Source organism: Tachyglossus aculeatus, chromosome 14, assembly GCF_015852505.1.
Source record: "Tachyglossus aculeatus isolate mTacAcu1 chromosome 14, mTacAcu1.pri, whole genome shotgun sequence".
In the NCBI taxonomy this organism is placed as follows: Eukaryota; Metazoa; Chordata; class Mammalia; order Monotremata; family Tachyglossidae; genus Tachyglossus; species Tachyglossus aculeatus.
This window is the reverse complement of record NC_052079.1, coordinates 12595958-12613517: the sequence shown is the minus strand read 5'-3', so window position 1 is coordinate 12613517 and position 17560 is coordinate 12595958. Positions and strand designations below refer to the sequence as shown.

Here is a 17560-nt window from a genome sequence, read left to right as displayed (position 1 = left end):
TAGTGATAATCAATATTTGTAAAGGTTATCCCCTTCATAACTCGTCTATCAGCTTGCTTTCAGAAGCAGAGTCAGCTGTGGGTTGCTATTACTGTAGATTTTCCATCTTAGCTATCTTCACCTGCTTCAGGTGATGATAAATGCACACAGACATAGATGCATGTACACATGGCCCAGGCAAAGACTGGTTTTGTTGAGCTGCGTGGAAACATGGGGGTGGAGGAGTTCAAAAGAAAAGGTTCAGCTGATACCATTGCCAATTATCTTCTCTCCAATGGGCTATAATTTTGCATGGGAAATGAAGAGGCCTGGTATCCCACCCTGGGCCCACATCCACTTTCCCCAAACAATGACCTTTCTGTGCAGCAAAAGGAAAGGTTTATGGAATTTGAAGATTACCAGAGAAAATCATTATGGGCTGTTCTCTTGCCACCTCAGACTTTCTTGGTGGGAGCAGGAGGCTTTAAAGGCAGAGTACCCTGATAACCTCACCCACGGGCTTGTCTCCCATCAGTGGCTTTCTGTATGTAAAGAGGAGAGAATGGGGTTTGTGGCCTTTGTGGTTGGTGGTTGTGGCTTTTCTTTACTCTGCTGTTAAATTTTGCATAATGTGGGGCCTTCATCTCTGTCAGGAGACCAAACAAAGGGGCCTGGGCAAGTCCACCTACACGGACTTCCCCCAACAATGCTGCGTTTGCCCCCAGGGCCAGGCTTGGGGCAAACGCATGATCTGGTGAGATCCAGGGCCACAACTTCAGGTTGGGCCCTTGGAACCTGAAAGCAAGACGGTGTTATGTTGCTTAATCACTGGGCCTTTGGGAAAACATGAATATGTGACCTAAGGCAAGACCTGACCTGTGTGTCTCATGGCGTTCATTCCTAAGGCCTATGAAACTTTTCACTCTAATTCACTTCCCTGCCTTCCCTCTTAACTATAGATATCTATACCAATGTCACTAGCTCTCCTTCTCTCTCACTCTCTGGCTCTACTAAATACCCTAGTGAAGGACTCTTCCTCCCTACTCCCTTTGACGCTGTGCAGTGACAGGACATACAGGAGACCTCTGCTGTGGTTTCCTTGCCCTCCTGAACTGGTGGGAGGATCTGAGCGCTTATTATAGCAGAAAAATAGACAGAAGTAGCTTAGCCTAGTGGATAGAACATGGGCCTGGAATTCAGAAGGACCTGGGTTCTAATTCCAGCTCCGCCACTTGTCTGCTGTGTGACTTGGGTACGTCACTTAACTTTTCTATGCTTCAGTTACCTCGCTGTAAAGTGGGGATGAAGACTGTGAGCCCCATATGGGACATGGACTGTGTCCAACATGATTATCTTGTACCTGCCCCAGCGCTTAGTACAGTGTGTGACACAAGATAATCATGTTGGACACAGTCTATGTCCCATATGGGGCTCACAGTCTTCATGTAATACACTATTTCCTTTATGCACTAAGGAAATACTGAATTAATCCATCTGACCCAAATTTGAACCTTTATGCACATATTATAATTTGTTTATATCAATGTCTATCTCCCCTTCTAGACTGTAAGCTCACTGTGGGCAGGGAATGTGTCTGCCAACACTGTTGTTCTGTACTCACCCAAGTGCCTCCTGCACATGGTAAGTGCTCAATAAATACCATCTATGATGATACCATCAAAACTCCTGTGTAGCAAAATACCAGCTGAAAATGCCAGATAACCACAGATGATTTTCTTTGTCTCAAGTAACCCGGTGGCTAGTGAAGCTGCCATCTCAGTAGCTCTACAATTGAGACTGCAGTATCTATAGATTTAAGTCTGACACTGCTTAAACGTTTTGGTTAAACTTGGGGATCATATTTCAGTGTGTTCTTACTTCATGTTTCAAAGGAGGAAGAGGAATAATACTGTTTGTCTTCTTTTGGTTAAAACCAGTAAATCACATTGTTAATATAAAAAGAAAAGCTATGGGATGACAGCCAGGAGAAATTTCAGAATTATTATTTTGAATAACCACTGAACAATAACATATGCCAAATGCAAAAGGAGCCTAAACCAAGATATGGTCATGCTAAATCTCTACTCAGCCTGGCAGGGTCACGGGCAGGGTGATTGAGGAATACTCTGGGATATCTCCATCCCACAAGGAAGGCAAAAGCCAGTTCATTGTTCCAGGTGTCTTGAAATGATCCTAAATAGGTAGCCTAAGGTCTGAAAGACTCTGAAACTAATTACTCATGGTATAAACCATTCAGGAAGATGATTTCTCTGCAGATATTTCTCAATATTTCTAGCAAGGCCGTGGTGTTTTTTAAAATCAAGCCAGGAAGTTAAAAAAAAAAAAGTATAACAATCTGATGTAGTGAGGAAGTCTGAATCTGCAGGGACAATGATACCAAAGGCAGATTTTTTTGAGGGTCACAAGAATCTCTTGGAGAAACAGACTGAAGGCTAATATAAAAAAATACAGTTAGGAAGTTCTGGTTTAGATGACAAAGGCTGATAAGACATACAGCAGTCTTCAATTCAGGAATTAATGGGTAGGAAAACAAATACACACTGGACTGTGGGTTTCTTTGTCTCTCGGTTGAGGGTCCAAATGCCTGCCTAACACCTACCAAAGAAAATCATGTAAAAAAGTAGAGATTAGCGAGAATGAGACAACAGAAAGAATAGTTCCCTACCCAGTACTTCCTGCTGTGTGAACTTTTGACATATCAGCAAACTCTTCTTTGCGCTTGCTACTGCTGGCGTACTGCTCGCTGTACAGCTTTAAGGACATCTGCTCAACGGCATCTCTTTGTGCTTCCAGATAGCATAGTTGAACCTCAGCCTAGAGAGAAAAACAAAGCAGAGATATTCTTTTAATCCAGAAAGAATCCATTTCAAGTGAATGCTTTGGGGTCTAACGATTCAAGACGCGGGAATCCTCTGCCTCATTCCATCTCCCCTAGCCCCGTTAGCCTCAAGAAGACCAACTGAGTAAAGTAGACAAATGCATTTTAGAGCTAGACTAAGCAAGCGCTTTTAAAATATCCGAAATAAATGAACTCCCGGCAGTCAAAGCAAATACTCTCTGACAAAATATCCCTGAGATTGCAATCTGCCTTGGTAGATGTAATATAAAAGTTTAGTGAAACTCCATTATGATATTCTCACATTTCCCAGTATGTAATATTTCTCTCTGAAATATACCTACTGGTCAAACACACATATGCTGGTCTGTACTTTTGAGTGTCTCTCTTCTATTTTATCATCACTCGATTAAACTGCAATTACATGGATATTTGATTTAATCTTCAACTGTGGCTAACAATTCCTCCCTCCCAGAACTGTACTATTCAGTTCTGTATGCTACTGTATTAACATATTTTAATGTAACACTGCCATTGTTTATGCTCTGGTTTGTAGTTCTGATTTTTTTGATCATTCCTCTAGTTTGGTAGGAAGAGGCAATAAGTTCACTGTGCTGGTTTCTATCAAATTGGGGCCTGGCTTGCAAAATGCTGGATAACATTTGGCATGAAAATGCATTGAATAGATACTTTATTCACTGCAGCTGTGGTCATCAATTTGTTTCAAGAGGCTCAGCATACTAGATGGGCCGAGGCATGAGGTCTTCTCTAAGGCATTTTTGCCTGTGAGCAGTCAGGGGCAGTGGAGAGGTGGAGAGGGAAGGTTGAATTCACATGTCCTGGAGAACCAAAGAGCTATTGTTTCCCTTTAATATGCGCCACTAAAACCTATTAATTTAATGTTAATTTTTCTGATAAACCTTAAATGCTGCTACTTCTCTGAAATTTAATTTCATATTCCCATTAGGAAAATAGTGCTTAGTACAGTGCTCTGCACACAGTAAGTGCTCAATAAATACAATTGAATGAAATAGTGCTGGGTCAGCTCCTGGGGAAGTGGATGCCTAAACTCTCTCTTGTGTAGGAAATGGCCTTCAACTGAGACACCAGGGGCCAATGGAGTGATTTTTTTGCCCATTTACAGACCCAAACTATGGAGACAAAGGGAAAGAGGTGGAAAATGTTACAGAAGGAAAATTTACTGAACTGAAAAGGTGAAGGGCGGACGATGAGACTCAGAGGTATAATCCCACAGAACTAGAGTGATTTCTTTGGGGTTTTTTTTGCTTTCCATAAGCAGCCAACTTGTGGAGACAAAAGTTAATGCCATACATTTGGAAGTCTTGGAGAGTCAATCCCAGGATACAGATTATGGAAATTTTTCTTCCAGTATGTGTTCCTTAGGCTTGGATAAGAATGGAATTACAAGGATTAAGAACTCTCCAAAATCAACAGTATCACCAGAATTGACTGAGTGCCTACTGCATGCAGAGAACTGTAGTAGGCTCTTGGGGGATAGTCAAAAAAAAATCTCCTGTAAACAAAGGGTACTGATATATGGCAATATATCCCGTTAGTGGGATGTGTCTGATGGGAAAGCACAAAGGTCAATGTTGGCGCTGGTCTTATTTAACATCTTTATTAATGATCTGTAAGAAGAGGTAGGCAGCATGCTAATGAAATGTGTAGATGACTTTAAACCGAAAAGTTTGCAAACACTAAGGAAGATTGGAGGGATAACAGCAGTGGACCCAGAAGATTAGCATGGCTCAGCGGAAAGAGCACGGGCTTTGGAGTCAGAGGTCATGGGTTCAAATCCCGACTCCGCCAATTGTCAGCTGTTTGACTTTGGGCAACTCACTGAACTTCTCTGTGCCTCAGTTACCTCATCTGTAAAATGGGGATTAAGACTGTGAGCCCCACGTGGGACAACCTGATCACCTTGTATCCCCCCAGTGCTTAGAACAGTGCTGTGCACATAGTAAGTGCTTAACAAATACCATCATTATTATTATTATAAACAAGAAAAAAAATACAATGAAATTCAACCCGATAAAAACAAAGTGGCTCATTTGGGGAGGACCAAATCTAAGAATTTAATGGCCAAGGAATACTTAGTAAGGAATAATTTCAGAGATGGAAATAAATGAAATCTGATATTGCATGGCATGATTGCTGCAACAAGGCTATTGATAGTCAAGATCAAAATGAAAATAATAAACACAACAGGGAATATTGAAAATGTCTCTTTCCACTTAACCAATGAGATGCTTCTCCTGGAAGAGTGTTCAGGGAGTGGTTATAAGAACGGTAAATGAAATAGGATAGGAAGTCATGTTGAATGAAGTGGAAAACACTCTTAGACGATGGGTATCACCTAGATAAAATGATAGAAATTGACACGCTGGTACACTTGGAACATTTCAAATGAGGTTGAACTAAAGCTTCAACGTACACTATAGATTATATACACAGAGAAGCAGTATGGCCTAGAGGAGAGAGCAATGGGCTTGAGAGTCAGAAGGACCTGGATTCTAATTCCAGCTCCGTCACTTGTCTGCTGTGTGACCTTAGGTTAGTCACTTAACTTCTCTGTGCCTCAGTTACCCCATTTGTTAAAATGGGGATTAAGACTGTGAGCCCCATGCGGGACGGGGATTGTGTCCAACCCGATTTGCTTGCATCCACTTGAGCATTTGGTACAGTGCTTGGAACATAGAAAGGTCTTAACAAATACCACAATTATTATTACTGTTAGGATTATTACACCCACTGCCTGCAGTTAGAAAGAGAATGTGGGAAAAGGTTCACTGGTCCACATTCTAAGATCCTTGAGGGCTGGGATAGTGTCTACCAAATCTATTGTATTCTCCCAAGTGCTTAGTATAGTACTCTGACTATGGTCAGCACTCAATAAATACCACTGATTGATTGACTGACCTTGTTTTGTCTTTCATTCTCATTCCCACATAATGGCCTCCACTCAAGGGAAATAGGACTTTGTCACCCATAGGCACTAAGTTTGTTGCTGCTCTCTAGTTTATTCATTCTAAAAATTTAGAAAGTATGTAACTGAGACTGATTATCAAAATATACGGACCACATTTAACTTTACAGTGAAATTTACCCGGTACCACGCCTCACCTCCCTTTCAGCAATGAAATTGATTATGTTGCAAGAGAAGGATGACAATCATTCCATCACAACAGTCCTTCTTGATTGCTTTTGTCTTTAGCTCGTTGTAAATATTGGGCACCACATCGACCTTGTCCTCCCGCTATCTGTTATTTATTTATTTTTTTGAAGTTCTACATTGTAAATAAAACAGCCCAACTCCTGAAGCAAGCTCAGTTCCTGGCTGATGTGGTCTTTAAAAAGAACTCTTGCCAAACTATTTAATAGTTGCAGTTCACTTACATATTTTGTAAAGTGCAAATTGTAATGGAGAAAAAAATATGGAAGGACACTTGGTATTATTCGTATAAAGACTTCCAATTTTTCTTTATTCTTTTCCCACAAGAAGCAGCATGACTTTTTGAAAACAGCATAAGCCTGGAAGTCTGGGAACCTGGGTTCTAATTCCAGCTCTGCCTCTTGCTTGCTGTTTTATCTTGGGCAAATCATTTAACTTCTATGCCTCAGTTTCCTAATCTGTAAAATGGGGATGAAACACTTGTACTCCCTCCTACTTAGACTGTAAACCCCATATGGTACTATGTTTGACCAGATCATCTTGTATCTACCCCAGTAACTGCTTTAACAAATACCACAGTTATTGTTATTTTCATGAAAAGTTGTCCCCTCACCATCATAAATTGGTTGCTCTAGCTCAGGGCTCTCAGAGTCTGTTGGAAAAATTTGCCATTGTTTCCTCCCTTTCCCTTCAGAATGTCCCCTCTATTATCTTCTTGTACCTGAGATTCTCTCAGGAAGGAGCCCTCACAGGTGTCTGGGGAAGACTGAGTTCAGGCATTTGGCTGCCACGTGAGGATTGACTGGAAAGATTAGGACCCTTCAGGATGGAGAGATGAAGGCTGAGAAAGGATATGACTGAAGTTTATGACTGATATGACTGAAACTAGAGTGAACATGGAATTTTTAACCACATTCCGCAGCACCCAGACAAAGGGATATCCACTGAAGCCTGAAGAGAGTATTTCAAAGCAACCCCAAGGAAACAACTCCACTAATTACAGGGAGTTACTTGGGTAAAAAAAATCAACAGGTTTGAGAAGGGAGTGGATCACATGAGTGACAGGTCTATAACTGGCTATGGATACAAAGAGAGCAACTTTGGTGCCACTATTGGTGACCGAACTCTGGGTTGAATGCTGATCCAATATGGCACTGCTTATGGCCTTATTTTTGATGCATGCAAATATATACTATGCTAGATATAATACAAATGGTAAGAAATGAGGCTTTGATCCCTGGCTTCCTTTTCCTGTCTGCAAAAGCAGTGAAGCCAATGGGCATTTCTGATATCCCACCTGTTTTCATATTAGAGAAACTCTTAAACCCAGGTCTCTTTCCTTTGCTGGGTTAGGAGGACTTGAGTACCCTGAATAGTTGCCTTTCATGGGAGGGAGAACCAGAAATCACAGCGATGGTTAAGGAAAAGATTGATCGTAATTTGGTTTTAGTCAGAAGACATGGAATTTGAGAAAAAAAAAACTACAAGACAGATATGTGCACATTTGGGGTAATGCTGATGTCAAAATAGAAGGGATTTTTTTTAAACATCACCAATAATAAAAACCACGTACTTTTACCCACTCTGTTTAAAAGAAAATATATTTAAGGCAAAAGATCAATAGAGGATCATTCTTGGAGGAAAAAAATGAGGTATTGTGGCAATGACATGCAAATTGTGACTGAGACTAGTTACTTTATAATAATTATGGCCATAGATTCAAAGAAGAAGCTCTCTTAAACATTTTGCCAAGTCTGGAAAAAATGCTTCTCGGGCTTATTTATAGGTCTCATCCTCTTGAAGATGCTGACACCAACTGAGGTCAGAGAAACTGCTAAGGATAACTGATTTTAAACGTAAAATATTTGTGTTGCTGAGGGGGTCATCTTCTTTGCTATTGACTTCATGGCAATTTGCATACCATTAAAGCAATCCCCATAATGTTTGGAAAATTTAATTTCAAAGCTATGCTGTTAAAGATGTTTGGTGAATTATAAGTATATGAGACATGGCCAGGAAATTTGTTAACTAGGAAATTTGTTCATACGCTGAGTTATTTCTCCCATATTCTGTGCCTGTAAAGAAAAATAAACTCTTCCTCCATTTTACAGCAAGGAAAGAGATTTTAATGCCAAATGAGATGCTTATTAAAAAATAAAATACCCAACCCCCTCCCACCCCCCAGAACAACCAACTAGCCTAAGAAACAAGTATATCACCGAATTACAGGGCTGGAGATGGCTTCCATTTCTCCCTTTTTAATGAAAGTAGTTAAAGTCATTATGGATTCAGAGTTTTATGTCATGTGGGGGATGGGGGGAGATCTGGGATTATATTTTGTAGACTGGAGGGGATGATTAGAATTTTCTATGTCTCTCTAAAGCTGTTTCCTTCGCAAATCTCTCTTCACGATGGAGTACAGACATTGTGTCTGTGTTTATATGCTGCGTCCGTGTTCTCTCTAACCCTTGTCTTCCAGATTCCACTCCGGCAAATCCTTATTTACTTTTTGGCAGAAACTAAAAATTAAAGATGTATAACGTGAAGAGAAAAATCTTTGCTTCTCCTTGCCTAAGAGGACTGGCAGTTCTTCCCCAAATACAATTATGCTAGCAAACGCTGCGATTAATTCTGGGACTGGGCGACACGCTCTCTGCTTCCTTTGAAATTCTATAAAATAGTTGTCCTTAGATGATGATAGAAAGGAAGGAACGAAGCAGGAACAACAGGAATTACTTTACATACTAATAATAACAATTTAGTTATCAAAACAGAACCGAACAAGTGCGCTTTTATAACCATTCTTTTAAGAGGGTAACCTCACAGGCTTCTAATAGCTTGTGCCTCTGGTTCAGGAATGCAAGGAAGCACTCAGCTCGGCGCCTGTATCCTCATTTCAAAGAGAATCATTCAAACCCACCTCCACCCTGTCAAGAATCTTGACTTTGAGCTGCTAATGTAGAATAAAAATCAATATAAATTTTGATCATTGGATGAATATTTACTTCTTTCTTCAGTGTTTGGGGATTTAGTCCCGAAAACTGCTGAATCAAGTCATTTTATTTTTCTGTGTTTGTGCCAACACCAATTTACTACCCTCCAGAAAGTTCCTGAACAACGCGTCTCAGGTGGCATTCATGTTGTTTTTTTCTGTCAATCAAAACAGTGTGTCAGCAGGGAGCCATAATCATTTCCTGTTCATACTCTTAGTGTTCCAAAAAGGAATATTTTGATTACTTCCCTGGAAAAGATAAACTTGTCTTATTTAGACACACTATATAGTATGCCTCGTTGTCTGTTTTACTTGGCATTTTGCTGTGTATAAATTGATACTATCTATTAAAAGTTAAACATTTCATTTTGTCTCCAAGGGTCATATGCAATAAATAAGAATTTACAAATGGGCTCCAGTACAAGCAAATCCCAGTATCGCCAACAAGACAAAGAGCTTTTACAGAAACTGCCATCTTTTCCCATGCATTTTCTAAAAAATGACAGGAAAATTCCAACTGACTGCTCTAATCAGTAGAAAGACTTCACAATGCGATTGTAAATGAAAAGAAAATGGGATGCAGACAAATAACTCCAAAAAGCTTAGCAATTAAAATGTGACTCCAGTTTGTAGCTCATTGCCTGAGAATTTGCCATCATTTATATTATAATGGAGTTGAGAAAAATGTATAGTTGGAGCTCACAGCTTTTAGAGTATGTTTCCATAGTGATTGTTTTTAACAAATGTGTTTCCAAATTTGAAAAAGGCCTGATTATTTTCACAAGAACTGTAAATGCAAGTCATTTTCATCTTACCAAAAATCCTAAGTATGTGACTCAGTGGCAGAGTTCTTTGTATTAAGGAGAAATTTTTAGTGGTTCCTTATAAACTCAATAAAAGTGGCAGCAGCTGCCTTTCACAAAGCTGATACCGTCCGGTACAATCACTAGATATTATGTAGACAGATGTTTTAAATAAAATAAAATATTTAGATTGCAAGATACCTTGCGAGATACAAAGGCAATTATAGGATGTCTTTGTTAAATTAAATTTCTCATTTTTGTGGGGAGAAAAAATGAATTGTCCTGGAAACAGTACTGACAGGAAATGATCCTATATCTAAAACAGCTGGAGACTGTAACTAATATAAATTTACTTGAAAATAAAAATGCTGTGTGCCTCTGGAGACACGCAGTAACATGCCATAAAAACAGATGAGAATATAAAAGTATTTAAAAGGAAAAATACAATACTAGTTATCTAGATACTGCACCAATATGTGATCCACTGATAAATAAAATGTTTGGTGAGATGGGGGAAAAAACAAAGAAAATCAAAAGAACCATCAATGTCCAAAATGGCAGTGCAATTTTTAAAACCAATAATGCTAGGGGGATTTATTTATCTATCTGAAATCAAATGACAGATCTAAACCATGTGTTTCGGACATTTGGAATTATTTTTCAGAAACGATATGTTTATTCTTAATGAAAATCCCACCCCCATTTAACACTTTACTTCAGCAGTCGATTCTGGGGCAAAACCAGTTTATTTTATTGGATAAACAGCGGTCTGGGTGACCAGTTGTATTACTCAGAGAGACGCTGCTGACCTGGGAACAGGGGGGTGAAAGCTAAGAAAGAAATGTTTGGGGTGAATCAATCAATCAATGGTATTTATTGAGCACTTACTATGTGTACTATGTGCTGTACTGTGCTGTACTAAGCACTTGGGAGAGTACAATACAACAGAATTAGCAGAAAAGTTCCGTCCCATAAGGGTGAATGGAATCATGGTGGACACAAAAGGAGTGGTAAGAAGGGTGCAGTGGTGGAGGGGTGAGAAAGGAATTGGGTCCGGAGGAGGAAATTACCCCCATGGCCTCAGGGCAACATCACCCCAACAAATACACACCCCTACCACACCTGTGGTGCCCAAGGGGAAAGCCCTGCCAGAGCCTATCAGACACAAAACTAACCTGCCAGCACCGCCACTACTCCTACTCAAATAAGATCTCTCCTTCTCACAACTTGTATACATAGAAATGAAAGGCAGATAATTAACAGCATGCATCTCTCATTCAAGCACTCAATGATATTTATTGATTGCTTGCTTTGCGCAGAGCACTGTACTAATACTACTACTATTAATAATTATTAATGAGAAGCAGCATGGCTCAATGGAAACAGCACGGGCTTGGGAGTCAGAGGTCATGGGATCTAATCCCGGCTCCTCCAACTGTCAGCTGTGTGACCTTGGGCAAGTCACTTCACTTCTCTGTGCCTCAGTTACCTCATCTGTAAAATGGGGATGAAGACTAGGAGCCCCTGTGGGACAACCTGATCACTTTGTATCCTCCCCAGTGCTTAGAACAGTGCTTTGCATGTAGTAAGCACTTAACAAATGCCATTATATATATATATATATATATATATATATATATATATATATGTAATTATTACAGTATTTGTTAAGTGCTTACTATTTGCCAACCACTGTTCTAAGCGCTGGGGTAGATACAAGCTAATCAGGTCAGACAAAGTCCCTGTCTGACATGGGGATCACACTCTTAATCCCCATTTTACAGATGAAGTAACTGAGGTACAGGGAAGTGAAGTGACTTGTCCAAAACATACATGAGGTAGAGCTGGAATTAGAACCCAGGTCTTCCTGATTCCCAGGCAAGTGCTCTATCCACTAAGCCATGCTACTTCTGGATGCTTACTCTATCTAGAGACTTATGCTGGGTACCTGCTCTTTACAGTAGTTCAGAGAAGCAGGGTGGCTTAGTGGAATGAGCACAGGCTTGGGAATCAGAGGTCGTAGTGCTGAGTGCTAATCCCGGCTCTGCCACTTATCAGCTGTGTAACGTTCGGCAAGTCACAACTTCTCTGGGCCTCAGTTACCTCATCTGTAAAATGGGGATTAAGACTGAGAGCCCCACGTGGGCCAACCTGATTACCTTGTATCTGCCCCAGCACTTAGAACAGTGCTTGGCACATAGTAAGCACTTAACAAATACCACAATTATTATTAGTAGTAGTAGTAGTATTACTATCCAAGGACTAAGGAAGATACAAAATAATCAGAACAGACTCATTTCCTGTCCCATCCAAGACTCACAATACAAAGGGAGGGAGAAAAACTATATAATTCCCATTTTCAGATGAGGAAACTGAGGCCCAGCTAAGTTAAGTGACTTGCTCCAAGTCATACTGCACATAAGCGGTGGAGCAAGGACTAGAAATCAAGCCTTCTGACTCTCAGCCCTGTGCTCTTTCCACTAGGCAGCAGTGCCAAATCTACGGCATAACATTAGAAAGAGGTGTCATTTGGGGTTAACTTGCTGTTAGAGACCTATACAGGTCACTGAACAGAGCACCTTCTGGATACAGAGCATTGTGCTGAGGGCTTACAGCATGCAGAGGTCTGTACTGAGTACCTAGTCCAAGTAAAGCACTCATCTGTAAAATGGGGATAAGCTACCCGTTCTCCAGGTGGATCCCATGTGGGATAGGGATTGTGCCTGATCCGATTTTCTTGCATTTTCCATGGTGCCTGGCACATAGTAGAAATTTAATATCAAAAATACTGGTGAGAGAGGGAATGCACCAATGCCAAAGAACATGTGCCTGCGGGCAGGGACTGTGACTATCAATTCTGTTGTACGGTACACTCCCAAGCACTTAGTACAGTGCTCTGAACACAGTAAGAGCTCTTCTAGACTGTGAGCCCGTTCCTGGGTTGGGACCGTCTCTATATGTTGCCGACTTGTACTTCCCAAGCGCTTAGTACAGTGCTCTGCACACAGTAAGCATTCAATAAATACAACTGAATGAATGCATGAATGAATAAATATCACTGATCGATTGATTGATAAATACCTTTGAATGAATGTTCTGATAGCCTCTTGCACTTATGTGCCATACACTGTTTCATTCATTCAGTCCATTGAGTTAAGATTGATTTTTCATGTTGAAACTGAATGTAGCAGTGCCTTTTATTTCCTCATTCTGAAACTTTTAGACTGCAGTGTACTTTAAGGTAGAGTTGTCCCCTGAAAGAAGAAGGCAAGAGGTGTCTGGGAGAGAGCCAGTCCCCCAGAACAGACGGACGTGTGGCCTGCTAGTTTGGGGTCTCTGATTCGCGGGAGAGAAAGCACCCTAGGAAGGAAAGCGGCTGGCGATGGCACCCGGGAAACAGCTGAAGCTCAGAAGGAGACATGGAGGATTGGATTTCAGGAAGGAAACCTTAATCTCAAACCACCAGCAGGACAAAACCCCGGAGGCTTCAGATCTCTTGCATGAGACGATTTTCAATGTAAAGTGACAGCATCTAATTTTAGCAGTACAGGTAATTTAGCCAAGCTGATGAAAAACCCATTTCAGGCCACAGTCGGAGAAAAAGGATGAAACTTCTGATTGGGGTGGCGAGTTAGCGCCTCACGTGCTGCGATCCTAACTGTGTCGGCATGATGAAAGCCAAAGTGGGAAGGAGAAGCCGAAAGGAGCTGAAAGTTATATGATTGTTAGGATGAGTGAGGTTCAAGACAGAGAGAACTAACACTTAAGAGCCCTGGGATAATAAATGACAGTGTCTGCTGAAGAGAGGTCAAACTCCTGACAATGGAATTCAGAGGCAGCAAGCAAATCTGCCTTTCAATTACCTCAGCAAGGTAACCAAGCCATAGATCTAGAGGTTGAGTGCAGGAGCTTTGGACCCCGGGAAATTAAAGATTCTACCTGAGAAGAAAGGAAACAGGTGGGGGACAAACATCAGTAAAGAAGCTCTAAATCGGGGGGATGCAGTTTTATGGAATGTGGCTCATTCATTCATTCATTCAATCGTATTTATTAAGTGCTTACTGTGAGCTGAGCACCATACTAGGTGCTTGGGAAGTACAAGTTGGCAACATATAGAGACGGTCCCTACCCAACAATGGGCTCACAGTCTAGAAGGGGGAGACAGACAACAAAACAAAACATGTAGACAGGTGTCAAAATCGTCGGAACAAATAGAATTAAAGCTATATGCACATCATTAACAAAACAGAATAGTAAATATGTACAAGTAAAATAAATAGAGTAATAAATCTGTACAAATATAAATACAAGTGCTGTGGGGAGGGGAAGGAGGTAGGGCGGGGGGGGAGGAGGAGAGGAAAAAGGGGGCTCAGTCTGGGAAGGCCTCCTGGAGGAGGTGGGCTCTCAGTAGGGCTTTGAAGGGGGGAAGAGAGCTAACTTGGTGGATGTCTAGAAGGAGGGCATTCCAGGGCAGGGGAAGGACATGGGTCGGGGGTCGACGGAGGGACAGGCGAGAACGAGGTACAGTGAGGAGGTTAGCGGCAGAGGAGAGGAGGATGTGGGCTGGGCTGTAGAAGGAGAGAAGGGAGGTGAGGAAAGACGGGGCGAGGTGATGGAGAGCACTGAAGCCGAGAGTGAGGAGTTTTTGCTTGATTCGTAGGTTGACAGGCAGCCACTGGAGATGTTTGAGGAGGGGAGTAACATGCCCAGAGTGTTTCTCCACAAAGATGATCTGGGCAGCAGAGTGAAGTATAGACTGAAGTGGGGAGAGACAGGAGGATGGGAGATCAGAGAGGAGGCTGATGCAGTAATCCAGTCGGGATAGGATAAGAGATTGAACCAGCAAGGTAGCAGTTTGGATGGAGAGGAAAGGGCGGATCTTGGCAATGTTGCGGAGGTGAGACCGGCAGGTTTTGGTGATGAATTGGATGTGAGGGGTGAACGAGAGAGCGGAGTCGAGGATGACACCAAGGTTGCAGGCTTGTGAGACGGGAAGGATGGTAGTGCCATCTACAGTGATGGGAAAATCAGGGAGAGGGCAGGGTTTGGGAGGGAAGATAGGGGATAACGTGTTGGAGGAAGACAGTATGGCCAGGCTAGTGTTGTCATTTGGGACTGTCCTAAGACTGTGGGCATGTGGACCACAGCGGCCCAACCCAAGAGGAAGGCTAGTCAGGGCAAGTACCCAAGCCAAAGGAACAATTTCCTTCTGGTCAGAATATCATGCCATACTGGTGACATGAGTCACACACACACATGCCCCATTCTCTTTTGAAATTAAGTGTTGACTTCCTAGTTCCTTTAAGACTATCTGAAGTCTGCTGCATAGATCTAATTGTGGTCATTCTCCATTTGTTGTCTACTATCCACCAGCCCTGGTGAGCTTGAATAAGCTCTTGATCTTTAAAGGGGAAAATGTCCCAGACATTCATGTCAAGCACTTAAGGTATTAACAGAATCTCTCCATTAGTAGCATCATCTTTAAACCCCAGCGGCCTCTATTAGTTCTTGTTTTGGACCTCAGCAAAGCAATTTCAATTTCTACAATATTTTCACCACCCCTATTTTTTTTTTAGAATTGCTTCAAACGTGATATTCAACCTTCTTCTCTCTCTCTCCTGCTCTCTCACCCAACTACCAAGATTTTCTATTTTCATGGATCATTTGAGTGTTAGTATCCTCCCAGGAAAAGTCCACACACTTGGGAGGTGGTCACTTATCAGAGGTTTCCAGATGTCCTGGATGCATTTCTGTTGATGCCCTGCCACCTGCTCAGTGAGGATGGGTCCTCACTGGGGACTGAATAATTTTGGGGATTTTGTTGACAGACCCGTAAAGATCCAGTTCTTCATTCTGAGAGAATCTAATACAAAATATCACTGATTGATTGATGCTAGTTATAGTTCACCAACTCAATCACCATTAGAGTTGGCAAACACCTAATTCCCAAGATTCAATCCATAAGTCTTCTTCCCTCTCTATTTCGGGAGATATTCACTTTCCCCTGTGTCCTCCAATATATACTGTTCTCAAAAGGGCATATCTTACTCAACCAATACTGCTTTTTCTCGTTGCTCGCCAATAACCCAACAGATCGGAAAATAATTTGCAGCCACAGGATCACCTTGACGGGCAGTTCCTTACCCATGAAAATCATACACATGTTTGATATTTTCTACGGCTGAATGAATCTTGGCTCTAAGGGTTTAAGGTTCACCTCTCAGAGCCAAAGTCTGTCAGAGCACCACAGTTACAGGTGCTGATTCCCAACAATGCTAAATCAACATGCGATCTAGACTTGTTTGGAAATTAAGCTATTAGCTCCAACTGTATTACAGGAATGGGGGAAAGCATTTTGCTGAAACTATGATGGGTTCAGGGGTCATGCTGGCCCACTATTCCATTTCCCAAGACCCCACTGGAATATCGGGGATCCCAAAATATGATCCCCTGGACTGAGGAAGGACCAGAGAATGAATGTGATGAATATTGTCTATTGGCATCTTGTCTAGTTGAATCTCTTCATGCAATTGCTCGTTATATGTCTCAGAGTCATTCCTCCTCCACATATAATTTCATAGTCGATATCTAATGATTTAATTTCTTGCCTTGAATGGAAGTCAACAGAGGCTGCTTCCCTTTCTGCCCAAAGCCTTCATACTTCCCAGAGTGCCGGCCATTGTTTTTATCAGGAATCCTTTGCCACTTACCTATACATGCTCCAATCTGGCTAGAAATGAGAGCAGCAAGCATTGGGTTTTGTTCTAACACGGAAACTAAGGAGGGATCTAACTGTAACCACAGGGAAACTTCTCACAGTTAGAGAAGTTATGACAACCAGAGATGTTTTCCGAAGACCAAAAACATGGGGCTTACTTATCCTAGCAGTTCTCCCCACTCTAGTCAATAAATGAGGAAACCCACCACTGCTACTGAGCTACATGTGCTGGCTGATATTTTGCACCCCTAAGTGTGTTATTTAAGTTTGCAATGTAGTTAATTGAAACCCTACTAGATGCAAATCAAAAGTTTCAGTCTTAATTGAGATATTTTGAAAATTGAACCCATTGCTTCAGGCAGGTGCTACATGAGATTCCATTAATATAGGTAATTAACATTAGCCTCTGCTTTAATTAACATGCACACTTTAATTAGCAAAGCATTAACCAACATTACAAAATCTGATCTTCATGCATCACAAAAAACTGCAAAGTTATTGCTATCATGTTATTTTTTTCAAGACTGTAAATCACACAGCAGTCATCATTTTGGAAATGCATGTCGAGTTGACGATACAAAAAAAGCTGATATTTAGATCAGGAGTTAAAACCTCCATCAAAATGAAATTAATATTCTAAGTTAGGGTATTTTAGTGCCAGAAAACCCAATGATATAAATTTTGACATTTTGAACCTCCCCTCTGTCGCAATCCTTTAGTGCACATTTTTGGGTTGACGTTCTGATTGACAGAGTGAAGACTGACAGCACCTATAGGCCTATCTCTCCACCAGGCAGAGTATGAGTTCTCCAATGATGCTTTCTACCTGACTGGCCCTCTGGCTCTCTCTGACATTTAGGATAAAAGGATGTAACTGTCCCTGTAGCCCATGGGATCTGGTGCCCTCAACTGAGCCCAGAGGCAGAAGTCTTTTGATTTGGTCATCAGAAACAATCTGATACGCTTTGATATGTTGTTGAGATGCCTCATTTTTTAAAAAAAATTTTTGGCTAATAAT

General features: G+C 41.4%; 1 protein-coding gene across 2 annotated transcripts in view; it reads right to left on the bottom strand.

The window, feature by feature from the left end:
- Nucleotides 1-17560, bottom strand: part of AKAP6 (A-kinase anchoring protein 6) — a 309489-nt gene that overhangs the window by 108746 nt on the left and 183183 nt on the right. For both annotated transcript variants that reach the window (XM_038756213.1, XM_038756214.1), the window contains exon 8: nt 2666-2814. In XM_038756213.1, coding sequence (XP_038612141.1) covers nt 2666-2814 — 149 coding nt within the window. The remainder of the gene's footprint in view (nt 1-2665; nt 2815-17560) is intronic.